This window comes from Anser cygnoides, chromosome 1, assembly GCF_040182565.1.
Source record: "Anser cygnoides isolate HZ-2024a breed goose chromosome 1, Taihu_goose_T2T_genome, whole genome shotgun sequence".
In the NCBI taxonomy this organism is placed as follows: Eukaryota; Metazoa; Chordata; class Aves; order Anseriformes; family Anatidae; genus Anser; species Anser cygnoides.
The window spans coordinates 52,482,721-52,510,257 of record NC_089873.1 but is presented as its reverse complement, the minus strand read 5'-3'; the positions used below and the strand labels follow the sequence as shown (position 1 = coordinate 52,510,257).

The 27,537-nt window shown below is 33.8% G+C and overlaps 1 protein-coding gene across 14 annotated transcripts in view; it reads left to right on the top strand.

Moving 5' to 3' along the window:
• Positions 1-27,537, top strand: part of LRRIQ1 (leucine rich repeats and IQ motif containing 1) — a 129,585-nt gene that overhangs the window by 25,734 nt on the left and 76,314 nt on the right. For 12 of the 14 annotated variants that reach the window (XM_066995599.1, XM_066995578.1, XM_066995594.1 and 9 more), the window contains 9 exons: positions 113-1,321; positions 2,251-2,403; positions 3,843-3,993; positions 8,852-9,045; positions 9,669-9,796; positions 16,007-16,080; positions 16,385-16,478; positions 17,582-17,686; positions 23,102-23,278. In XM_066995599.1, the coding sequence (XP_066851700.1) occupies positions 113-1,321; positions 2,251-2,403; positions 3,843-3,993; positions 8,852-9,045; positions 9,669-9,796; positions 16,007-16,080; positions 16,385-16,478; positions 17,582-17,686; positions 23,102-23,278 (2,285 nt within the window). The remainder of the gene's footprint in view (positions 1-112; positions 1,322-2,250; positions 2,404-3,842; positions 3,994-8,851; positions 9,046-9,668; positions 9,797-16,006; positions 16,081-16,384; positions 16,479-17,581; positions 17,687-23,101; positions 23,279-27,537) is intronic. The other 2 variants (XM_048061126.2, XM_066995592.1) reach the window with 2 other exon arrangements.

Genomic DNA, 27,537 nt, shown 5'->3' with positions numbered 1-27,537 from the left:
TATTCTGTAACAGTCAATACACCAGATACTCTTTATTAATAGTAAAACTATGCTAATACGTGTCTTATTTTAAAAGTGTTTGAAGTCTTTCCCAGTTGTTGTTTTGTCATAGGAATTGATCATGAAACTACAGTTGCAAATGGAAGAGGAGAAGAAGGCCTCTGAAGAGCAGAAAGAAAAAGAAAGAAAACGCCTGGCAGAACAAAGGAATACAGCGGCTGTGAAAATCCAGGCTAGATTCAGAACACTTTTAGTCTGTAAAAAATATGTTCCTATCTTAAAAGAATGGAAAGATAAAATACAAAAGGCAAAGAAAGCACAAGAAGAAAATGAGAGAGAAATTAAGGTAAAAGAGGAAAAAATGAAAAGGCGAATGGAAGAAAGGAGTCAAAAAAAAGAAGAGGAAAAAAGGAGGCAAGGAGAACTAGAAAGAGAGAAATATTTGGAACAAGTAAGGAGGCGTGAGGAATATGAGAAAAAGAAAGCAAGTCTGAGACTTGAAAGAGAAAAACAGCTGCAAATAAGAAGAGAAGAACAGAGAAGATCAAGAGAAAAAATAGCAAAAGCTATGATGACTGAAACTGGAGAAGACAACAAAGAAAGCATAAAAGAGGAACAGACAGAAAATAGGAAAGTAATAATAGAAGAGAAAAAGGAACTAAAAAAGCAAATAGAGGAACAAAAAGTAAAACAGACTGAATTGATGGATGAAACAAATAATTGGATGATTCCTACAGAAGGAAAATTGACACCAACAAATATGCTAAGTTCTGAGAAGAAGGAAGACTCTTCTCAAGTAAATAATGAAAACATATATATGAATTCAGTAATATGTATAGAAGAAAATTACTCACAAACTAGAGAACTTAATAAAGCTTCAGGTGTGAATACTTCGAAGCATGAATCTGTTGATTTTGGAGCTACTGACGTGGTAGAAAATACAGCCAATGATACACGCAGCAGTCCATCAAATATCCAGTCAAATGCTGATAATAGAGAAGTCAAAGATAAATTTTATCAGTCTGGAACAACAAAGATATCTGTGTTTCTAGTGGAAGATGCTAATAAGGAAGTCAGGGAGAACTGGGACACAATTCAAGAAGCCACTGATCATTCCAATAAACTAATTCTGCCTGATGATATTGAAAAAAAGAGAATAAACTGGATGAACACGTGTAAATCATGGTCTAAAATATATGAGGAAAACAAAAGAAAGAAATCAAATATTAAAAAACGACCAAGGAAAACTTCAGTTAGCAAGATGCTTCCATTAAGTATACAAAAGATAATGCACAGTGGCCCTTGGAGTACTCTGCAGCAGGTAACTATACAGATTTAGAATGAAATGGGAAGCTAAACTTTCACTACATTTTGGTATTTTTAGTTTTTGTGTTGTTGTTGTTTGGTTTGGTTTTTTTTTTTTTTTTTACAGCAGAATGCTGTTTTGGAAGAGGAGAAAATTATTGTTGGGTAGGATATAGATCTCAGTGGGAGTTGTTCCTCTGCACGAATGCAAGATAAGGGCAATGAGAATGATGTTTGAATTCCTGTGAGCATTGTGGAGCAGACTGGTGTGTCTTCAGATGACTGATAGCATCTTAAGACTGTAAAAGGCAGGAGCTTCCAGCTCCTAACTTTAGCTAAATTAAAATGGTTTTGCCGTTGTATAAGGCTCTGTATTTCATCTCTTGCTCGTTTATCCTCTTCAGAGTTTTGTGAAGACTAGTCGCTTCCAGAAGCAAGACATTGCTGATCAGCTTACAGATGGTGTTTTGCTATAAAGAACACCTGTTGGTTCCCAGCACTGAGTATCCCTGTATGCTTGCTCTGTGCTCTCCTCTTCATATCCAGTCTGAGATGACATACCGGACTGCATACTCGTTTCTGACTGAACTATTTTCATTTGTTCTTGCGCACTCACTCTTTATTTATGATAGCATGATGAGAAGCAAGTCATATTATTGTTTTTCTTAGTTTTAATCTTCCATCCATTCAAATTCAATATCATTAGTAGAACATCAGTTTTATTTGTCTTAGTGTGGATGTTAAAACCAAACATTTTTATAATATCTTTTCCTGTTTAACAGATCAGACCCATCTGTATGAAAAGGTTAACATATTTGTTGCTTGCATTTTCTAAAGTGCTAGTAAAAAGTAGTTTTTGTCTCTCTTTTTAAAGACATGTGACATTGTATAATGATATGTTCCATACAGCAACAATTAATCTTATTTATCATCAAATACATGTAGGTCACAGAACTAACGCTTGAAGATTTGCCAGCTTGTAGCCTCTCAACATTGTCTGAGTGTTCAAATCTTCAAGTTTTGACTCTGAGACGCTGTGGGCTAGTTGCACTGGATGGGCTAAGTAGCTGCAAAGATCTGAAGTATATCAACGTGGAGGTATCAGTCATATTTGATTCTTTATCATAACTGGAGTGAAAACTGTTGATTTTGCTGCTCAGGTGGTTATGCAATTGCATCCAAACGAATATAGAATCATAGAAACATACAATCATCTACATTGTAAAAGACCTTCAGAATCACCAAGTCCAAGCATCAGCCTGACCATTTCTACCTGGAAAAGGTCAAAGTCTGTGGTTTGCTGCTGCTGCTGCAGCATGTAGCCTTTAGTGCTTTAAAAGCGTAGGAATATCAACAATGTACTCCCAAAAATGAACAGTTACAGCGGCAGATTTGGGTTGTATATAGCAGTATGCATTACTAAAACAACATACCACAGAAGAGTCAAAGTATACTAAGAAAAGTGCATGATAGTATCAGTCTAGAATTAGTATGGCTTGGTGATATATCTTCATTATCTCAGTCTGTCTGATTAATGAATGGGTAGGTGCTGTTCACCATAGCACAGTTTAGGGAGGAGTACGTAGGAGAGAGTCCTTTGCAATACACACCATGGATATTAGTGAAAATCACATACATGCTCAAGGAATGAAATGACATACTACTAAAGGCATAATCTCTGGGTACTTTTTACTGTACATTGTCTAACAAGGCATTGTAAATTTAACTCTTAATGACTAAAGAAAACACTTTGCTATATGACATATCTTGGCTCTGGAACTTTATGATTTATATGAAACAACTCTTTTTACATTTTTTTCTTGTCTTTTAACAACACCAATTCATAAGAAAGTTAATTATTATTAATGTACTTATTTGTTATTTATAATAGTCTTGAATGTCTCTACTTGCCCAGCAACTGCTGTTCTTTCCACTGTGTTTTTGTTTATTTATCTATTTATTTAAATAATATAATTCTGAGAAGAGAGCTGATAATAAATGTACTTAAAAGGAGTGTTGTCTGTCGAGTGATTAGAGCTGGGCAACAGGGTAGGTTGAAATACTTGTGTCCTTTTCCCAATTTGCTTATCTATTCAGAATGTAAATTTTGAGATCTCTTAATTTGGGGTACCTCAAAACATAAAAGAAAAATACTAATATGAGAACATAATACGCATGTCTAAACTTCCAGTCTTTCTAAGATTGGTATTTATAAGCAAAAAAAATCTAGATAAAATATTGCCTCTTCCAAAACTGTTTGTTTGTTTGTTTTTAATGTTATACTTTAAATAATAAACAGAATTACCTCACTGGGCATTTTCAGAGCCAGAATGCAGTGCAAAATATATCTTTGTTCAATCCCAGTAGAACAGAAAAGAAACACATTATTGTTTTAATGGAAAAAATAGAAATGTTCTTACTCCTAGCTAAAAGTTTGGGATAAAAATAAGCACTGGTGGTAATCTACCATATTTTTACACTTAATTCTGTTGCTTCACTTCAGATGCTATTAATATTCTTATTTTCCTTTGTTTCAGGAAAACAGCATTGAGATGATTGACTGTGAAAATCTAGAAAATCTCTGTATTCTGATTCTGAATAAGAACCGTATTTCATCAGTTTGTGGCTTAGATGGCTGCATAAATCTCCAAAATCTTGAACTTTCCTACAATAGAATCACTCGAATTGGTAAGAAAATTAATGAAAAATTATTCCATTATTATTGTATATTATATGTATATTATTATGTATATGTATATTATATATTATTTCATTATTATATAGCAGAATATTTGTGCTGTTTATATTCAGGATTGTGCTTCCTTTGGATTCAGGGCCAGCCAGCTGCTAAGCCCAAGGAGAATGAGGAAATGGATTAGAAAACTCCTGCATTTTAAATCACACTCAAATTCACATTTACTTGTAGTATGGCTTAGCTACTACCATGTATTCCACCCCCCAGATCCAATAAGTATGGTCAAAAAAATTTTGAAAAAATATGAGAAATAAATGGTCAAAAGCTGAGAAAAGAATGAGTTTAGCATACAGTCATGCAAATCATATAGGCATAGCAAGTATGCCAACACTTGCTATATTTACAGATGCAATTAGTTATATTTTTTAGGTTCAACAGATGGCAGGCAACAGGTGTACCATTTATCTGCAGTCAACCAGGTAGAATTCACATAACTGCAGACACCTCAACAGATGCATCAGTACATAAAAACTTTGGAGTAGGAGTTACCTGTTGGTCATACAGGAATTTTTCATGTAGTGAACAGCTATTTACCTCTCTGCCTGTTTTATTCCCTCTCTGCCTGTGAAGTGCCTATAGGGTAGATATTGTAGGTCAGCTTCTGGCAAGCCAAAAATACTGTATGGTGAGCCTTGTGTTATGTAGATTCTGTATAAATGTAATGAGGATCCAGAGCCTTTTCAACTGACAAAAGGTGAGGAAATAGCAGTGCAGTGAGAATAACTGAGATACTTGCTGTACCTCAATGGAGAAGCTAGTTTTGTTGTTGTTGCTTGAGAATCATATACAGAGGGAAGACCATTAGGAGTCCCTCAAAAGCAACATTAACAGTTGGAAAAAGCTAGTAGTAAATTACCAGATCATTACTGGAAAGGGAGCTCTCAAGAAAGAAAGGAGCAAATTTTCTCCAGGGAGATAGTGCAGCAAATAGAAAGGAACTAGATTTAGCAGCCTCCCTATGGCTGTAGGGACTTGGGTTTTAGTACATGATATACTGTGGAATTTGTAACAGCCAACAAAATACAGATCACTATATCACTTGAGGATTATAATCTTAACAGAAGTAAATCTTCAGAGATTCATTAATTGAAATAAAATTGTATTTTCTTATGATGAAGAAAAAATTGCATGTGATGAAACAATTCTGTATGAATTGCAAAATGTTTAGGGAAGACTAAAAAGGTGAATTTCTAGTTGTATTTTTGGTTTGTGCTGAGTTTGAAGATATTATTTGGAAAGAAGTCTGAGCTGGAAGTGGAAAGGAGATAAAGAGACTGTAATTTTTGATTTCTTTTGTCCTGATTTAGACTGTTAATTCTCTTTAAAGTATGTGTAGTAGAGAGCTACCTGGACAGTAGGAAAACAACATAAAACAGTTTTTAAGCTGATGAGTGAAACACATTCACATGAAATAGTTTTATAAAGTGTTTTCCATTGTGTTAAAAACCCACAAAAATTGAAACAGTGTGAAGATGAATACTGCAATTCTGTGATAGATGGCAATGGTATAGGAAAGAGAAATAGGAAATTTGGGGGAAGAAAAAGCCAACCTGTACAAACAGTCTGGAAATTTAGCAGGTTTAATATTGATATTTTGAATATTTTTTGCTAATCTGTGAAAATTTGAAACGTTAATGTTTATGAAGAATTTATATTACCTGTGAATAAGGGTGCTGGAATATCAATGCTTGCTACAAAAGCATATCAATATCCCAAAGGGGAGAGATGAAGCAAAGTGAATATAAATACTGGCTTTGTATGCTTGTGGCCAATAATGCTGGGTAAGATTCTTTCACGTGTACCATGCTTGATAGAAATGTTGGCAAGATTACTGTAAGAATTATTAGTAGTAATAATTATTAGTAATTAGTAGTATTGGTGGATGAATTTAGGACTGTGGCATCTGTGTGGAATGTAGTATCCTTTCTATGGAAATCCTGTAAAAATACTTTTGTACTTCCCGTTTTGTGCAATGTGGTGCTATGTGAACTAAGTTTCTAATGAATTTGAGTGGCTAAATAAATGTTCACAAAAATCAGCTTGGAATCTGCCTTTCACAGTTGCAACAGTGTGCAGTGTTTTCTGTTCATTCAGCTTTCACAAAGGGCTTGTTTTGTTTTCTTGTTTGTTTTTTGTGTGTGTGTGATTTTGTTTTCCCTAAAAAAAAAAAAAAGACATTTATATTCGTAATACTTGTGATTTATTAACTTATCGTTGGAAACATCAGGCACATTCTGATTTCATTTTTTTCTTTTTTCTTTTTTTTGTCCTCATTTAAAATACAGTAGAGGGAAAAATGAGAGTTGCCAGAAAACCCTTAACATAACAGTAAAAGTATGAGAAATATGTCTGTTATGCTTTTCCACTTAAGGTTGCATGCTCACAAACTAAGTCATTGTGTCAGCAATATACTTAATTTCAGTGCATTTGTATTTGGAAGATGGATGCTTTATGTAAAAATTTTCTTACACAAAAACTAGCATTTTGACTTTAATTATAGAATACACTTTCTTAGGATGTCTGTTATAGTATGTTGGCTAAAATCCTGGTAGTGCTAAGAATAGCAGTGAGTAACTATGGATACTCTTAAATGCTACATTGGAATTATTATTTTTAAGAAAGCACATCTTTGTCGCACCTAGAAGTTACTTCAGAACTGCATTGATAGCTAATAGACAGGAGCTGTGCATAGCAATTTGTTAAGAGTTACCTAAAGGTTCTCTACAAATCTTTCTGAAACCATGTGCTTTTTTAACAGAACAAATTTTCCCATTTACCACTATAGGTGTTGTTGGTTGTATCACGTAAAACAGACAATACCTACTGGAAACGTGCAGAAGACTTTCATGCTTATTTTTAATTTTGCACGTGTACACAAGAAACATTAAACTACCATGTATTATATTATCCTCTCTCTTGTATTTTTTCTCTTGGAATGTATTTGATAGTTCCAGAGTAGATTGTGATCCCACTGTATATAGCCTTGGCATGTCTGTTTAGAGTTACTTCTAGTCTAATTAAACAAGACAGAAGAAGATGTAAAAAAGATGCTTAGTGCAGTATGCAGAATATGAAATTTCCAGATCCTCTATTAACTCTTTGACTCGTCTTACTCTGTGTGTAATTTGTCCTCTGTCCCACTCCATGGTAATTCAGTGCTTTTAAAGTTACCAGTACTCCTATGCTGATAACTTAATAGTGGAAATGTAAAGACTGCTCTTGTGAGGAAGTTTTGGAAGCTGTTAATACTGTCTGAAAGGAAATTGTTTTGAGACCACTAGATGGTGCTAGTTCCCTTCTTGTTTTTGTCCAGGAAAAAAAAAAAAGTGGGGGAGAAAATACAGAACAGGATCTTGCAATCAGGATAGTATGTCGTGTATGTTTGAAATTCTTTCAGAATAATTAAAGATTTGTATATTTATTTCCTGAAGCACCGTTTTGAAGTTAGAATATATAACATTTCGTTTAGATATAGGATGTTATCTCTTTAATATCCAATGCTTTTTCAGGTGAACATGTTATTTCAACTATGTGCTATGGGCAGGGATGCCACCTACTAGATCAGGTTGCTCAGGGCCTCATCCAACTTGGTCTTGAACACCTCCAGGTATGGGGCATCCACAGATTCTCTGGGCAACTTGTTCCAGTGCCTCACCACTCTGAGTAAAGAATTTCCTCAGTGGCAATGTGGTCTTTAGTTTTATAATCTAGATGTTTCTCAGAGGATAATCACAAAGACATTCAAAAGTTTGCCTAACTTGCTTATGGGAACTTGGGAAGCTTTTGGTGGCATTAAGATGAGATTAAGTATTACATAAAACAATCCTATGAAGAATACCTGAAAGAAGTGTAAAATCAGAAACTCCTTTTTTTTTTTTTTTTTTTAATGTGTTTTTTAAGGCATACCCCCTCAAAGAAGTTTTACTACAGAGATATAGGAAAAAACTGCTTTGGCCTGTAGCAAGTCAGACACATTAGTACTCCAGAAAGGCAGCTATCAAAGAACATCTAGCATATAGTAAGACCATGGAATGAGTGTGATTTTACCACTGTAAGAGAACGATTTGTGAAAAACTCTGAAATAAATATGGGCAAAAGAACGTTTTCCTTTGCATCTTTTTGTAGGGATCACACGTACTTGCTCTATAGCTGGTAAGAGTAAGTTTGTTGTGAGTGTAACGGCTGTAGAAGTGTAGGTTTATACTTGAAGGTACTTCATAAAAGTTCTTTATTCATTTCTTCATAAAAAAAAAAAAAACTACTTTGTAATATAAGTCCTTAAACAGGAGGCATTTACATTAATAATGCTGGTCTGCCCTAGCTATTAATACAACTTATTCTCACCTTGCTGATAGCTTTCTAAAAACATTTTAAAAATAAATAATTAAAATTAACTTTTAAAGAAATACTGTTTCCATTTCCGGGGGTGATCTTAAGAGAGCTGTTAGTGTTTCATAGAGCTGATGGATTCAGAATAGGTTATAAAGTCCTCAAGCACAGTAAGCGCAGTTTAGAATTTAAAGAATGTTCTGTTCCAACAGAAGTTCTAAAGGGGTTCTGAACTATTATTATTGCTTAGTTAATAGGATCAGAAGTTTATCACCTGTACACACTGCTTATTTGATAGTGTCAAAATAGAGTATTTTTTAAAGTATAGGACTAATATTGTTACTATATATAATATGAATATGTTGAAACTTTAGAATTTTCTTGGTACTCGAAAACCAGACTTTTTTTTTTTTTATTATGATTTCAGAATGGCTTAACTCAGCTAAAACCTTTAATTTTCAGGTGGTTTGGAGTCACTGAAAAACCTTCAGCAATTAAATGTGGATCATAATCAATTAATTAGCACAAAAGGTCTTTGTGAAGCACCTACTCTCATACACCTAGACTGCTCTTTTAATCATCTCACACAAATTGAAGGCATTGAGAGTTGTGGACTACTTCAAATTCTGAAGTTACAAGGCAATAACCTACAGGAGGTAAAAGCTTTGAATTAAGTGGATCTTTATTGTACATACATCTTTGTTAACAGTAGTGTTATTCAGAATGTTCATCATGTGCTCTGTTTGCCTGGGGTGGTTTTTTTGTTCTGTTTTTTTGTTGTTTTGTTTTGTTCTCCTTTTAGAGAGAGACTTTTCAAAGTTAAAAATGGCTTGCAGCGGTAAAGTTTTTTTCTTGCTCCTAAGTCCTTGAAAAATTGGCCCTTCAATTATTATATTTCCCTCCTTGGTTTATGTGTTATTCTCTGTTTAAAATGTAATGAAGTACTATTGTCATTACAAATAAGTAGTAATTTAGGTTGATTTCATGAATGCTGATTCTCCAGAAGTTGAAATTTTTTGCTGCAACATGTATAATAGAAAAGTAGTTTGCTAAATGACTCCCCACTTTTTTTTTTTAATTTATATTGACTGTTCAGATTACGTAGAGGACATTGAAAAATATTTAACGCCTAATATACATAATAAGAAAATGATACATATATCCAAAATGTGTTTTTTACTTCTATTTAGTAATGATTGATGAAAAGCATATGGTAAGCATTCCATTGTTGTTTCTCTAATTTACATTAATTTTAAATAACCTTTTCTTCTCTATTTAGCTTCCAAGGCTGGAAAATCATGTTCTGCTAAGAGAACTGTATTTGGATGACAATAGCATTTCTGCTATGAAAATGCTTTCTTTGTATTGGTTGCCTCTGTTGCAGATTGTTTCACTGTCTCAAAATAGGTAAACAAGAAATATTTTCCCTTTATGAAGTTGATACAGAGGAATTTTCTAACACTTATCTAAAAAGTATAATTCTCAGTATGCTTAAAATATCACCATCTTTTCCATACTTTGAAAGTATGTGGTTGACAAGTAATGGCATTGGCCACCTTCAGCTAAGAAAATTTGAAACAGCAATAACTACGAAAAGTAATTTTTTCTATTAGATGTTATATGAAAATAATTTTTGAGCATTGCAGCATTATTAAAACCATGGTGTTTCTTTAGCAATTGTTTTGAGAGTTTGTCTGTCAAACTTCATATTTCTCATCTAGTTTATTCAAAACAGACTTTGAAGGCTATTTTAAGTATAACTGCTAGAGCTAAATAGTACAAGTTTGAATGTTCATTAGGCTGTTTTTTATTTCATATACATGATATATTAATGCCCCCCAAACCAAATTTTAGTACTGCATATCTGCTTTCATTCTTCACTGTTACGGTTCAGTTTGAAGATACAGAATAATAAAGCGGGGTCAAGACAAGCAGTATAAAACTAGATCATGTGTTGAAGTACTACATAATCAGGTTTCTTTTCCATTTTATAAAATATTCTGTACATCTGCAGAATTAGAATGATGGTATTTTCAGGAGTCAAAATTCTGATTTTTATTTTATTTTTCCTCCTGACTCCTTCCTACACTTATATTGAGCTAACAAAAAAATTTAAAAAGGAACAATTATAGTTTACTTTGTGTTGGTAGTGAAATGAATTTTGCTTGTAAATTTATTTTTTTTTTCAATATTGTGATGTGTTTACTCTGAATGGGATTTCTCACCTAAACACATAGAATATACCATTGCACACATGTTACACTCTGAATATACACTCTGAACTAATCATTCAGCACTCGAGTTAATGAAGAGGAGTTGTTTTAGCGTGTGATTCATCTACCATTTCTAGACATTTGCTTTGAGACAAATCATACCCTACAAGTGACTGTTCGTCTTCATTGACTATTGACAGAGTCTGGACAATTAGCTCACATGTAGTTGGTGTGAACAAAATTTGAACAGAAGAATCCCATCCTTGGTGACAGTAGTTCAGCAGAGTCAGCTGTATCTGTGAGCCTGTGGGAGAATAGATTTATAAGTCTGAGTCCTTTTATAAGGAATGCCCTTTGTGGAAAATTAATACTATTTAAGAAAATGCAACCTATATTTTTTATAATTTTTTATAAACAGATTGTTTTCAATCATCTCTAATGAAGAAGAATGCATATAAGTTCATACACATAAATATAACACCTAGTTATTTATATTTACAGAATCTAGTCCTTAAGTTTTAAAACTTTTTAAATTTTTTAAGTTCCTCTGGAGTTTGGATAAGCTTCGTGCCTGCGACTAGCAAGGTCATTATCTGTTAAGGGTAAAATTCCAAATCACACGTATTGATTTCATTCATGTTCTTTGCTTTGTTTTTTTTTCTTGTTTGGTTGGTTTTTGTGTGTGTGTGTGTGTTTGTTTGTTTGTTTGTTTGTTTTTCCTGCCCTGTTCAGCTTTTTATGGAACAGGCAGTAATGTGGCTCTATCTTCTTGTAGTTTTCTCCTTTTTTTTTTTTTTCTTCCCACATTAAGATGTGACTATGTTGTGTATAATGACATGTTTACAGTACTGCTGGAACACCCGATGTGCCCGCTAGTGAGACAGCAAACCTAAGAGCCCAGTTTCAGCCACAGCTTGAATGCAGCCTCAAGATCTAGGTTGTGCTGGGCTGGCCGTGTAGATGTACCACTTGCCCGTCCCATGATCTTAGGTTTTTTATTCTCCATTCCAATGCTTACTTTGTTTGTCCAGTGCCTTCATTGAGATGCTGAATGTCTTCTGATGGACTAGGAGAAAGCAAGTATTTATGCATGAGCAAACTGGATGTGATACAAATAACAGCAAAAAAATCCCTTTCTTTCCTTTATGTATCTCAAATCTTATCTCAAATCTTTGGGACAAACAGGACAAGATAGCCTTAAATGCACATTAAAGGCCTTCATATTCCTGGGATTTCAGTAGCCTGCTCTGTTGCACTCACTCTTACAAGCACTTACACACTTACAAGCAGCTCCATATGCATGTGCATGAGTAACTTGATGTTCTGTGTAGCAACAGTGAATGTAATGGTGTAAGCTGTTGAAAGAAAAACTGTTTTTTTACTTTTATCCTATAGCTAGTGCAATTTTATGGGTTTTGGGTGGGTTTTTTTGTTTGTTTGTTTGTTTTTGTTTGTAAAGTGTACACTGAGTGCCATTTCCTTTTTACTGGTTGCAGGAAGCCCATATAGTGATAATACTGTGAATCTGTGTTTTTTCTAAAAATGTAGTACTGTAAAAAGAAAATTCTTATGCTAATTTACAATATTTTTTATTTCTGAGATGTTTTGTCTCTCTCATAAACGCCAAAATTGCTAAAGATAAAACTCCAAATTAATTGTTTTAAACCTACGATATAGCAACAAGGAATTATGGCATGTAGTGATGAACTACATGTTCATCAAATATAAAAATGGCAGCAGTATTACCATCTCTGCTTTTATTAAGTGTTTTACTGTGGTTTTCATGTGCGAGGCATATAGCAGGTCAGTGTACAAGGTGAATACCCTCTTGACTTGATTACTGCAGAATTGGGACTATGAAGATCTGTGCTCTCTTTTTGGAGCAGCTGCAGAACACAAACAATAAGTTAGTTTAAAAAAGGATTTATTTTTTTTTGATATGGTAGATAAAGGTTTAGGTGTAGGAGAGAAAAATCTTTCCACTGGAACTAAAATTATTACATATTTAATATGCAGTAAGAATTCATGTGAGATTTATATTTACATGTAATCACAATTATGTAGCTTACTGGTTAATTTCTTCTTCATATAAAAGTTTTACAGTGAGACACCAAATCAATCTACTGTTCAAGTAGTCCTTACACTTTTTGTGCAACTTGAGAATAGACAAATTTATCCCTCTTAATTTCTGTTATAATATTCCAAAGTTTTTTTTATTATTATTGTTTTGTTTTGTAACCTAAGTGTGGTAGATAAGAATTTAATATTAAAAAAAAAAAAAATACCGTCAGCTGCAAAAATTCCTTTTCTGGGAAGCTGGTTTGACAGGATCAAATTCTTTGTGAACTTGTTGCTCTTGTTTTTGCAACTAAATACATGCCATTTTTAATAGGCTTATTATAGAAATGCTAAAAAGCAGCTAATTCTGAATTCTTGATACATATTGTTCTCACTACTTAAATATACATGGTATGTGTGTTTTTAACTTAATTTCTTATTGTCACTGCAAGCCATTCTGTTTTCAGAATTTGACAGATTTTCCAGAGCTGTCACAATACATGTGTCATTGGATGTTGAATTCAGTCAGTCATGAATAAACTATCCTGTATTTATATTGTATGTATACTGTATTTATACTGTCATCATCCCTACACACCCCTTATTGGTCTAGATTTGTTTGTCATTTTCATTAATTCTTTGCTGGTCTTGTGTTTATTTCCAAGAGTGTAGCACCATGGACAATACTGATGAAGCATACTGCCTAACAGAGTACTCAGGAAACAAGTGACTTTTAGATTTCCTGTATTATGTTTGATTCTGACTTACAAATATGGCAAATATTGCAAATTAAAATGTTATTATTTTTTTAAAATATGAAAGAGAAATAAACATTACTTAAAGATCTAGATTAACATAAATTTGTTTTTAGTTGCCTTTCCCTCCTTCTTGCTCATTAACATCAGTGACAACTTTCTGGGGAAAAGCTGATGCACAGCAAGATTTGGATCATCCTGAGGAGTTAATGCTATTTGTGTTTTAAAAAGCAATCTTTATTTTCTCTGGTGCATACTTACAACTATTCTACACTCTTAAATCTTGTTTTCTGACATATAGTTTCTGTGGCTATCTGTGTCCTGTCCTGCTAAAACCTTAAATGGGAGCAGAAAGAGGAAGCTATAGCTTGCTTTTTTGCAAATATCTTTTACTTTTGTGTCTTCTTTGTAATTTATATCTCTCTTATGCCCTGGGCTAATGTGACAAGGTCAAGTAGTATTAAGTTTTCAGTAATGTCCTTTGTCTTTCTGGTTTGAATTTTCTTAGGAAAAAAATTAACAAAGAATGTCAGTAAAAGGAAAGCTATAGAATGACGGGGAAACATTTTAACTCTCATAATGCCAACGGCAGGCAAGGATAGTCCAGTAGTCAAATAGAATTTCTAATTCACCGCAGTGTATAAAGACAAAAATCCCCAGAACCAACTCACTTTAAAAATAAAATAAAATAAAAAATCCATTATGACTTGTAGAAAGAAGGGCTTTGTAAAAGTAGTATGCAAGTCCCTCATACTTGTTATGACATTTATTTTCCTGATATTCCAGAATATTTTAATCTTTAATATGTGTTACGGATTTTAGTCTTTTAATCAGTGTTTGCCACTGTTATCTATAAAGATATTTGTTACAAATTTTAAAAATATTTATGTGCTATTGACTGATCATAAGAACCTAAAATGCTGATACTTCTTGTGGTGTGCACAAGAGTATTTATGATGCTTAATGGTTTTTAGAGTTAATGTTTCTTCATATTTATTTGATACTTTGGAGAACTGGCAGGGAGGTAATTGAACTAAATAGCATTAGAACAAGGACAACTTTAAAATATGGAGTGAGAAGGAAATTGAAGTATAGTGGCACATACTCAATTGGCTTTATATCTGTTTCTCTGAATTTACTATTAAAATGTTTGTTTGTTTTTAGTTGGTTTTTGTTTGTTTGTTTTCCCTCTTATATGCCAATTTCTAACAAGAATAAAGAATCCACAACCAATACTTGGTCCAGAATTTGTTAACCAGAATTAAATCCAACTTTGTCTTTCAGTTGTAATGTTTTCCAGCCTGTGCTGGAGAACAGATTTCAACAACAGAATAGCATTTTTGGCTCTGGCCAATTGTAAATTTGTGAAGTGAGTAGGTTTTGGATTTCCAATGGTTATATTTGTGACCATTTGAACTCTGATTTATAGCTTTCAAAGGTAATAAATATTACCCTCAGAAAATACTGCTTTCCATGAAAATTAACAGTTACAAAGTGAACACATGCATTGCCATCTGTGATGCCATTCTCCTGTTATGCTTAGGCCTTGTCCTTACAGGAATAAATAAGTTACCTAAAAGTAAGTTTTTCAGCAGATATAGTTTATTTAGTATATGGTTATACATAAACGTTCTAGTTGAACACAATTTCAACATCTTGATTTTATTTTTTTCCTCCCCCATTTATATTTAACATAAATCAAAAGAAGCTTTTTAATCTGAAAGGTAATATTTGGAAACAGCTGACTGAATAGTTCATTGGTAGTTACAGCAATGCAAGTTTGTAAGTAAACAAACTTTTAATAACACTGGGTAATAATGTTTTTAATAGTTATGATCAGTCCAAATCATTTGTACAGATGAATGTCGGCTGTTTCCTCACATCTACACTTCAATAGTACAAATAGGAATTTTGTAGTGGCTTTAGCCCTGCTTTGCTGCTTTATTCCACAAGAAAAACTCTCAAAGGCAAGAAGTGCAGTTTTGTAGCTGTCTGTATAACTGGCACTTCTGTGACGCTGTCTTACAGAAGTACTCAGACAGAGGAAGTGCTAAAAATCTTTTACAGGACAGTGCAGCTTTGAATGGTTAAGAAATACAACTTTGGCAACAATTATGTTGGTTTTAGGGTCTAGGAAGTGGAGAGTGCTGAGTGGAGAGGAGAAACAAGCTGACAAGAAGTATGGTAAATGAAGAAAAAGGAAAGGGGAAAAGCAGATTTTATTTTTTTCTCCAAAATCAGGGCCTTCTGTTTTATTCTAGTCAAGTTGACTAAAGAAAAGCCAATTTAACTTGTAAATTTTACAAGACTTTGGATCCTCAGAACTAAATTTAAGAAAAATAGAATGAAATATTTACCAATTGAATGAAACCAGTAACACATACAAGCAAAAAGTGACCTTCTGAGAAGACTAAGAAATGCTTTGAAGTTAAAGGAGGAATTTCGGTAATTAATACTAGCACCTTGGATAGCTAAATGAGTATTTTCTCATGTAAATAAGTAAGTTGATATAACTGTAAAAGATTCTGGTGCCTGTTTATGAGCTGCTGTTTTTCTTTAGTTAAAAATAAACTTTTCTGTTTTGTTCTTAGTCTAACTGAGCTTGTGCCTTTAAATTCATTTGTATCTTTGGAAAAGCTGGACATCAAAAATAACTGCTTGTCAGGTGAGTTGTATAGAAAACATAAATCAAATGCCCATCCAAACTAGAAGTTCTTAATTAAATTATAAATTCATTTGAATTTGGATTGTTCCAAATATATTTATAAAATTCAAATATTTATGAGACATACAGAAAACATAAATATTTTTCAAATATGGATGTTATACATATTGATAATTACTGTACTGTACAGGTAATAGAATTGTTTATAATTCTTCATGGTTTTGGTACTATTAGTGATTTTAAGTAAAATAATATGGTTCTACATTCAAATTGGTATTTAATTTTGTTTTCTATTACAATACAGACCTTAAAAGTGTCATTGCATGGTTAAGTGGCTGCAATAACCTAAGGGAGTTGTCGCTCAGTGGAAATCCTCTTCTCCAAGAAAGGAATTGCAAGTAAGAAAATAAATGGATTTGCTAAATAATAAATAAATTAATTTAAAAAAAAAGCCAGTTAGAAAATATGTTTTTGTTTTGTTTTGTCAAAATAGCCTAAATTTATAGTTCACTAAATAAATGTTCAGATCACTCTTCACCTTGTTGTATGTACTATGAAAATAGTTCTAGTACAATTTTTCCAGGCCTCTGACAATAGTGACAATGCACAATGTAGGTAGTTATATAGGTGCACTAACATTTTTTTTTGAATGTAAATACAATTTTAATTGAAAGGATTAATAATTTTTCATGTGAAAAAAATAGTAGGGCAATTTTATCCTCTTAGAGATTTATATTTGAGCTGTACTTATGTGAATGAGGGAAAAACTATCGGTTGTAAACTTCCATCTTTTCTTCTGTCTCCTTAATAACAGAAAGTCATATGTAAATATGTGGCCATAAGAATGGTTAGAGACCCAGTATGGCATGCCGTCTTGGAGAAATATACATTATTTTAAGTATGAACCATTCTAAACTAGTAATTAATTTCAAAATGATGCTGATCTTTAGTTAGTTTCTCTGTGAATAGTGACCAGAGATTCTTCCGGAACTGTGGAAAAATACGCCACTCAACTGTAAGACTAATAATGTTAGGTCCCATTTCTCTAGTAGAAATGAACATAGTGCCAGTAGCAAAGGAGTTAAGACTGTATCTTCAGTTGCAAACTGTTGTTATTCCCTTCAAACTGTTTGCCATCATCTACTTGCTTTCCTTCTCGTGTTTTCAAATACCTTTTAGGACAAGAAAATTTCTGCACCATGTTTAATGTTGTGTATTGTTTAAAGGGCTCCCTTTGTCCTTTCTTGATCCCTCTCTTCCCTTCTTAGCATACAAATGCTTAAAGAGCAGTCTGAGCACAATTAAGATTATCCAGTTACATATAGTGAGTGCTCTGAGAGAGCAAAAGAGATGGATAAAAAGGAAGATAGATAAAAATGTTGTTTTCTGTAGCTAAAGGAAGAAAAATCATTCAGTTTGATACTCAGCCTATAGAGATTTGTTGATCTGAAGTGCATAGCTTCATAATAAGCTCCACCATCATACACTGGATTTTTTGCAGCATGAGCAAAAGGGAGAGAAATCTGTTCTGCTGTCTGAGCAGTTGCCTGCCATATTCTAGAACCAGTAGAGAAATGAGAAAGTCTATAGCCTATTTGATCACAAGGTAAGATAAGATGGAAGTTGACCACAGCTAGTTCTGTTCACTAAAAGGGTCCATCTCTTAGCATTAGAGGGCTTGTTGTTTGGTGGTGGTGTGTTTTTTTGTTTTTTTTTTCATCAGGCATCAAATGTCAGCCGCAGTCATTATTTTGATTTTACTTCATGATAGGTCAACAAAGAAATGAAATTCAAATGGTAAACTTGGATCTAGTTCAAATGAGAATAGGTAGGTATTTGTTCACTGTCTGGGAGAAACTGGAGAAAATCACAAAATAGTCCAGGTTGTTGGGATAGCTACATTTGTTTGATATTAATTTGAGGGAATACATAAGTCACTACATTATACATAAATTTACATTTCTTCTACAAAGTATGTACCAGCCTAATAATATTTTTTAATTATTATTTAAAGATAAACTCTACGTAAGCAATAAATGAACATTTCCATTTATTTTGATGATGTATATAAAGGATACCCTTTTTCCTTTACTGTTTGCAGGGTCAAATTTACTCCATTCAATTGTGTACAAGGACTTGGTTGAAAATTGAGCTGTTCCAGGTCTAATGGTTTCAGAACTATTTCACCACAATTCTTCCTTCTTTCCCTAATTCCATTTTCAGAGCTTAAATGCAAAACACACAGTCATTTAAATTGAAAATGAGTCCTCATGGCAATCAAGTGCAAAAGCACAACAAGAAACTTCTATCATGAATCCTCCAGTCCTTTTATATTCAAAGATTTGTAATGAAAGAAAACAGGTTAGATTTATAAAAACAAAACAAAAAACTACTTTTGTAGTCACCATTTTTACAGATTTAAGAGTATAGTTTAATATTAACATATGGAGATATAGTTTTATTCCTTCCCATTCTTTTAATGACAAGAAATAACTTGGAAAAAAAAAATCTTTGAAGTGTCCAGCGAATGAACAACTGAATTTTTTACTCTGATGAAATATGTCCCTGTGTCTTCAGATTCTTGGTTTTGGTCAGATGCAGGTTCATCCTGTAGAAGAGAAGGCTCTGGGGTGACCTTATAGCAGTGTTCAAGCACCTGAGGGGAGCCTACAAGAAAGCAGGAGAAGAACTATTTGTCAAGGGTGTAGTGACAGGACAAGGATTAGTGGTTTTAAACTAAAAAATGGTAGATTTCAATTAGATCTTAGGAAGAAGTTCTTTAACATGAAGATGGTGAGACACTGGAACAGGTTGCCCAGAGATGGTGTGGATGCTCCATCCCTGGAAGTGTTCAAGTGTTCGATGGGGGCATTGAGCAACCTGGTCTAGTGGGAGGTGTCCCTGCCCACGGCAGGGGGGTTTGAATTAGACGATCTTTAAGGTTCCAACCCAAACCATTCTATGATTCTATGATTATCCATGCCAAGCAAATCTATTTTTTGGAAGCTTTGTAACCAGTAGAGTTCGGCGCTTATAAATAAATGAAAATGAACAGTGAAAGTATATAAAAAAGAAATGAGGTATGGACAAACACAACCACAAACGGGAAGAAAATTATATGAAAAGAACAAATGTAATTGAATTGTGATTTTTTTTTTTTCCTGAGAATTCTTGTTTGTAGTTTTGTTTAAACAAAAACCTTGACGTTTGGCCAAGCATTTGGAGCTTCAGTATGAAGTGGTTTGTTCCAAAACTCTGTGCTTTTTCGCTGCTATCCTAAAGTATTTTTCATATGACAATTTCTGTAGACAAATTTAGAAATTATAGAAATAAATGCCTTCTCTGGGGTGCTAATTTGTAACTTCTTTGTCCGTTGACTTATCAGAATATCATTGTTTTCAGCATGAATTCTACTTGTCCTCTTTATTGACAAGTTTATCACCTTTGGTGACTTTAACTTTCTGAATGAGCTTTTGTCTCACCTTTATTATCATATTTTATATTTCATTAAAACATTTGCGCAGATGTGACCATCCATTCATGCTTTTTCACCTTCTCTTACATCTGCACTATTTTAAATCTTTATTTTTCTCTTTCTGATTACTTATATACTTATATAATCTTTCTGATTACTTATATACTTACTGCTTAACAGACTTGCTGATGTGGTAGGTTCACACTGCACATAGAGAAAGGATGGTGCATTCATGTCTTTAATTAGGAATAGTCTATATAAAGTAATCCTTGACTTAGCAACTTTTAAGGAAGAGTTTTTGGAAGAAAAATTTGGGATGAATGGTTGATTTTTTTTTCAGTAGTCAGTGTAATCTCTTTTCCTGTTCTGAGAATTCCTTATCTTTACACCGAAAGTTAATTGCTTTTATGTTATTGAAGGAGATGCAGATGTAAAAATAATGCTGTTCTTTGCCCTCTAGTGATCTATAATACATATCTGAAATGTAATTGAAGAACTGATCTTAGAGACTATTATATGTGTTTATATAAAAACTGGATGGGGTGGGTAGAAAGAAAACTTGACGTGTAATAAGATACGGTCATTACAATTCCTCAATGAGTAGCTGTGATAGGATTGTATTTTTAAGCCTTATTAAGAAAATTATACATGGATAGGTTGTTGGTATGCTATGGTTTGTTTTGTTTTGTTTTGTTTTGTTTGCATTTTTTAGAAGTCTTCTGGATTCTTGGTAATTATATTGTTTGAAACCATATACGTAGACCAATCTATGAATACTTAGTTTTCTAGGAGAAATGTTCAGCGAAAGTACAATACCTGTTTTGTTTGAATGTAAAGTTTATCTATCTTCTCTAGAATTAATGTTTCCTAGTCCACAGGCATTGGAGAGCAGTAAGAAAAGTTGGAAATGCAATTTCAGATTTTTAGGTGATAATCCAGAAATCATATATCGAACTGGTAGAATGTCTGTCTGATAGTGAACTGTTACTGTGGTTCCATTAAATGTACAAAGTTTTTCATCAATAAGAATTTAAATCATTACCAATTGTTTCAGCTAAAGAAATCAAATACTAGCATAGGAAAGTACTAACAGTAAAATGTTTAAAGATATGAGATAGAACACAACTTTTTATTTCAGATGTAATTAAAACAGGTGACTGAGATTTTGATTAAAAATCTTTAAAAATGCTTTTTTTATGAGCATTTGAAATATATTTCAGGCCATTTCTATCAAAAGTGCTATCAAAGTTTGTACTTCATAAAATTATTATTATTATTATTTACCAATGTGTGATTAGATCCTTTTCTTAAATTCTCAGATCTGAACAATTTCTTTTCAAACTACAGAAATATGTTCCTAGTAGTTTTAGGTATATGTGATAAATACTACATTCATAGTTCCATGTCATTGTGTATAGTAGTATATAAGGATCACTTTTACAAACAATTACTTTACTGTTCATTTCTGCAACATATTTTTTTTTGAATCAAAATTGGTCCTTCTTTAATTTCAAGTCAGTTAAACGTGAGGTCTTGCATTGCAGTGTTACACAATAATGTGTTTAATTTGATACTTTAGATTACCTGAGTAGAACAGCAGTTTTTAGGGTACTTGTTTGATAGCTGTACAAATAAATTCCTCTGTTTTATCTTTTTTCCTTTCAATGAACAGATTTACTTGGATTCCCATTGTTCATGCACATAATTTTATGAATAAAGTTCAATGACTGTGACAATATCTTAAATTCCCTTTTGCGTTGTTTTAATTCCTCCTATTTTATACAACTAACTGGTACTTCACTTGTAACCTTAAGGAGAAAAGCTTTCTGAATTCCTATTTAACTGTATGTACTGACACTTTAACTTGCTTGACCCAATACCACTTCTATGATTAGACAAGAGATTCATTTGTCTAAAGGATTTGAAGTACGGGATACGATAAAATATGGATTTGCTGAATACAGCATTGACCGTAACTTCAGGCAATGTGTTCCAGTGAACTTTACATAACCCCTTGATACCAACAAAGGAATTAGTTGTAAAATTTCCCAATCGGTTTTGTACTTTCATGTCCAGCCAGCGATAACACCAACAAAAGTGAAGTAGTAAGAAATTGCTTTTAAAAAATTAAACCCTGGGATCAGTCTGAGCACTCCTAGGGGAATGTGTTTCAATGCTGTAATGATTAATAGAGCCTCTTAAGTGACAGAATATTCACCAGGAAGTTTTCACTAAATGAAATATTGACTTAGCCCTTCACCAGGAGAAACCCAGCTGGAAAAACTAGTGTTGAGATCCCATAGCTCTAAGACACAATACTTCCAGCATCCATCAACTTTGATATGGCGCTTTTTTAATGCATCGCTATTCAACATCAGCTTTGGTAATTCCTCCGTGTGTGTTTAGGGACTGTCCATCTAAACCCATCATTTCATTTGACATGCATTTCAGGCAGTGTTGTTCTTACATTAATGGGCAACAGAAAAGGAAAGTGTTCTGTTTTCAAAAAACTAACTTTCTATTCTATTGATCCACATTTTGGAATATTCAAATTCAGTAATAAAAACTTTCACTGATTTTAAACTTAGTATATAATACATGAACTAAGTATTAGTCCTTTACGATCACAGAGAATAGTCAGGGAGTTCTCAAATTTTGAAAACTATTTTCTTTTTTTTAATACCAAGGGGACCTATAGCCTATAATAAGTGTTCTTTCGTGTGTGTTACAAACATAATGAAAATATTGAGTGTTGATGTATTGATTTAAATACTTTCACAGTCTTAAAACTTTAAAGAAACTTGGACTGCTATAAGAAATATGTGAAACACGGTTGCAGTTTTAGATTATATTTTGCAGTAACCTAAAAGAGAGCTCATTGATAACACTTTTTTAAAACAGTAGGTATGTTTTTCATGCATATTTATTCTTACATAAGTGGCCTTGAATGTCCTTGTCATAAAAAGGAAAGGTTATCTCTATTGTCATCCCTTGCACGGACTCAAATTCAGTAATTCAAAGGCAGATTTTTTCCCATCTGTCAAGCTGAATATCATATTACTTTGTGCAGTATATGCAGGTAGTGAACGTATGAAGATTGGCATGTTTTGTATTCTGTGCAGTTTTTAAATCTAGGCCTTTAAATGTGTCACCAAAACCAGTGCTATATGATCCTAAGACTCAGTTTGCTATGTTGCCTACTAATTAAATGCATTGCAGGTCAGATTTTCCTGTTGTTCAAATAGGTGAACTACTAGACATGGTGAACTGAGAATGTTGTTATTGACCTCCCTGTGTCTGGTATTTCAGCAGAGGTCTGTATACCAACAATGTATTAAGAAATGTTGCTATGAAAGTGACATTTTCATACCAGTTCTGTGGTTTATTAAGAGAAAAGTTTTCATTAATATACTAACATATGAAGTAAGAACAAATATATGCAAATACTGTGAGAACTGTCATAATGTTATGTCTTGTTGTAGTAAAGTTGGAGTTTTAGAACTGGGATTTTTTCATAAAACTAGTGATGACTTTTTCTTTTCTAAGGCCTTCCCTATGCAAGGAACTTCCTAGTTTACAATTTCTTGATGGTGAAAACTTAAACTATCATACTTTACCCACAACTGAAAGAATCAAAAGATCAGAATCAAGAACTTTTCTGGAACTTTGTCAAGTTCAAATTGAAGAAAATGTTTTACTGAAAAACAAGGCTGTAGAACTCAGGTAGGTATTTTATATGAATATAAATTGTTTTCAGAAATATGTTTTAATGTACCCTTACTGTAGTTCTTTATGTTTTTCTTATGAATTTTACTTAGCTTTTTGCCTGGAAAACATTATTATGTTAAGAGAAAGATTAGAATCATTGACTTCAGTGCAAGGAATACTTCAGACAGATATTAAAATATCTGTGGGCCTTGACTTTTGCTGTTTTAAGTTTGAGAAAACAGGTGGTTCAAATCCAGAAATTCCTGAGGTAGTAGTAGTTGGATGAATTCATACACACAACGTAGTACAGTGGCATGTTGAGGTAATAGCTTAAATCCTCAAAGTTGTATAATCATATCATTAATTTCCAATTAATTAAGTTTCAGCTTAATTTCCAGTTTCAGCTTAATCAAACCTAGTTTGGGTAACAGGCTCTGGCCTTTTTTTTTTTTTTTTTTTTTTTTACATATCTATATTATTCACATTCTAAATGACTGGAAAGCTGCAAAAGGTGTCCTCTTTCTTCTTAAAGACATGGATCATATGGCTCTGTTTATAGGTCTTTGATTTTGTCAAAAATGCTACTTCACTATTATGATTAGTTGTCCAGTGACTTAGATATTGCAAGTTGTCCAGAACTTAGATACTGGAAGTGGTAATTTTTCATGTATACCTCCTGTTTTTTCATCACTTTGCAATATCTATATATCCCAAACCTCTCATATTTTTGCACTTGGGAATATTGCCCATTTTCTTCTTTCTTAGTTCCTTTTCATTTCCTAGCAGGTTTTACAATATCCCTATAGTCCTTTTAATATCTGACTTGTCTGCTGGTGTTTGGAAAGACAGTTTTCTTGATCCTGCCAGGTACTGCACATTATCCCGGAACAGGTGAAGCATGTAATATTTTATAATACTTTAGTCTGAATTTCTGCTTCTGTACTTTGTTGGGTCAGGAGAAATACCCACATTGTTTCAGAATCTAGCTATTTTTTGTTTACATATTAGCCTCTATGTCTATGGAGTCTTTTTAATACCTGAAGGGTTATTACTTTCATTTATTATTTGATGTTATTAAGCTACAATAGAATCTTCATTGCTCGCAGAACTGAGATTTCTTTGAAAAGATGTTCGTTTTAAGTATTATATTGAAATTAGTTTGGGAGAAGTTATATCATGGAGTTTTTTTTTCAACAGATGTAGTATTTAGGTGGTTCCTGGAACTCATACATTTATCCACTTCTTATCCACTTCTGTAATTTTTGGTTTCTGGTTTGCAGATGGAAAGCTGACACTTCCTAATCTATTTGAAAATTTACCATTTGAAATAATGTTCTTTCTTAAAAGGAAAACAGGAAAGGCAAAAAAAAATGTTACTTATCCTTTATGGTAGAGAAAATTTTCTTACGTCCAGAATTTAGGACCTGTTTCATTGATAACCTTTGCAGAAAAAAAATGGTAATCTCTAATTATGATATGATCATGACAGAGCTGCTGTAGAATATCTCACTTCTACATACGCTTCTATAAGATAATAAAAAGTGGGAGGGAAAAGTGATATCCACAAAATTGAATTGTTTTTGTAACCAGGGTCTGTAAGAATGTACAGCTAGACAGGTAAAAATCTGTTGGATAGTCAGGCTCAGACCATCCGTTATTAGTAGTTGATGCTACCTTCTGGACACTGAGACTTGTCCCCCTAACATCTTTATCAATGACCTGGAGCAGGAGATGGAGTGTGCACTTACCATGCTTGCAGATGACATCAAATTTGGGGGAAATGGTTTATATATCTGAGTGCAGGGCTACCATTTAGAAGGACCTAGACAAATTGGAGAGAGAGACCAACAGGAGTCTGTGAATTCAACAAGGACAAGTGCAAAGTTGTTTTTTTCAATTTGAAAGGAGTGACCTCTTTCACCAGTACAGGTTGGGACTGGCTGGCTGGGGAGCATCTCTGCCGAAAAGGACCTTTGGGTCTGGATGGATAAGAAAGTGAATGTGAGACAGCAGTCTGCCCTGATACCAAAGAAGTTTAACAGCATCCTGGGATATATCTGGAGGAACATGGACAGTAGATTGTGGGAAGTGATTATCCCCCTATATTTAGCCCTTGCATCTAAAATAGCCTCCAGTATTTGGTGTCATCAATGTATAAAACACATCAATAAACTGGAACAATTTCAGTGCATTGTCCCTGGGATGGTCAGGAGTTTTGAGCAAGTGCCTGAGAAGACAGAGCCAAGCTCTTTGCAGTGGTGCATGGCAGGAGGATGGACCAGAGCTGATAAAAGGGAAGTTCAGACTGGTGTGGTGGGTTGATCCTAGCCAGTAACTAAGAACACAGTAACTGCTTGTTCACTCCTCCCCACTCCCCACAGAAAAATAGGGGAGAGAATCAAAAGAGAAGTGAGAAAAGCCCATGGACTGAGATAAAAACAGTTTAATAAGTGAAATAAAGGGGGCAAGGGCAGAGAAGAAAACAAAAAGAAAACACCCAAGTGATGGAAAAACAATCATTCAGCACCTCCCACCAAAAGACCAATTCCTAGCCATTCTCCAAGCAATGGCTGCCTTGGAAAGACTACACCCCACTTTTATTGCTGAGCAAGACATCATATAGGATGAAATATCATTTTGGTCATTTCAGATCGGCTGGCCTGGCTACTTCCAGCCTACCCACTGAGGGTGACAGAGTGAGAAACAGAGAAGGCCTTAATGCTGTACAAGCATTTTTCAGCAATGGTTTTGATAGCACACTGCTTACTGGTGTGCTGTCAAAACAGTTGTAGTCACAGCACCATACAGGCTGCTCTAAAGAGAATGAACTCCATCCCAGCCAGACCCCATACAACTGGACATAAGGAAAAACCTTTTCACCGTTAGGATAGTGATGCATTGCAACAGTTTTCTCAAAGAGGTTGTGCAGTCTCCACTCCTGGAGATTTTCAAGACATGACTGGAAAAAGCCCTGAGCAATCTGGTCTGATCTCAGAGCTAACCTTGCTCTGAAGCAGGAGATTGGACCAGAGACCAACTGAGGTTTCTTGCAGTGAGAATTTGTCTATGATTCTGTGTAACTTTTGGTATAAGGATCTTTCAGATGTTTGAGAAGAGCAATAGTGGGAAGAAGAGATGATATAAATGTATTTTCTTTCCTGAGTGTATGTTTCTTTTTTTTTTTTTTAAGTTTGTTTGTTTTGGTGGTGTTTTTTTTTTTCCAGGTTTCGATAATTCATCCACAAAAACTTCTAAATTTATAACTTTGAGATAGTTGAAACATATTGCATCAAATTTAGTCTTAAAATGATTTTTTTGTGTTAAAGCCCTCTATGTTTCATTTTGACTAAAAATAAATTTTCTGGATGATTTAATAACCATTGAAAACTGCAGTTTGTGAAAGCAACTAAACAATACGTTTGTATGTAAGCCTTAAAAGCACAGCTATTATATGTACATACGACAATACTTTCTCCAAACAGACTGAATTAATGTGACATTGCTAAAGAACAGGCCAAAAATAGAGCAAACTTCTGTCTGTTTCACATCTCGCTAAGTTATGAGCCCCTGTAGGTGCGACCTCAAGTATGTAAGCTGCCAAAAGTAATCACTGCTTGCTTCCCTAATCCATGTTTCATACACCACTGCTGCTCAGTTCAATTGTTTGTGCTATTTCTGCATGCAAGTTCACTGTTCTTAGCATGCTTGTCTTGTAGTGAGTAATCATATAAAAAACTAATACAATACCTTGGCTACAGTAATTTTGTTTTCATTAATCAGGTATGCAGATGTCTGGCTGCTGGAACTTTATAAATACTTGTATGTATAATATAGTGAAAATGACAGGAATTTCATAAGCAGGTTTGCAGGAGAATATGTAAACAATGGTCTTCTTCATTTCTTTGTAAAGGATTTACAAACATGATTGAATGACAATTTGTATTTTAAACAACAAGTTAACTAACTGACTAATGAAAATCACAGTAGAGCTGCAAAGTGACATTAAGCATAATTTTAACTAGCACACAGTTAGGGGTAGAATAATCATAGAATCGCAGAATGGCTGAGGTTGGAAGGGACCTCTGAAGATCATCTAGTCCAGCCCCCTGCCGAGCAGGATCACCTAGAACACGTCGCACAGGATGGCATCCAGGCAGGATTTTAGTATCTCTAGAAATGGAGACTCCACAAACTCTCTGGGCAACCTGTGCCAGTGCTCTGTCACCCTCACAGTAAGGAAGTGCCCTCTCATATTCAGCTGGAACCTCTCATCC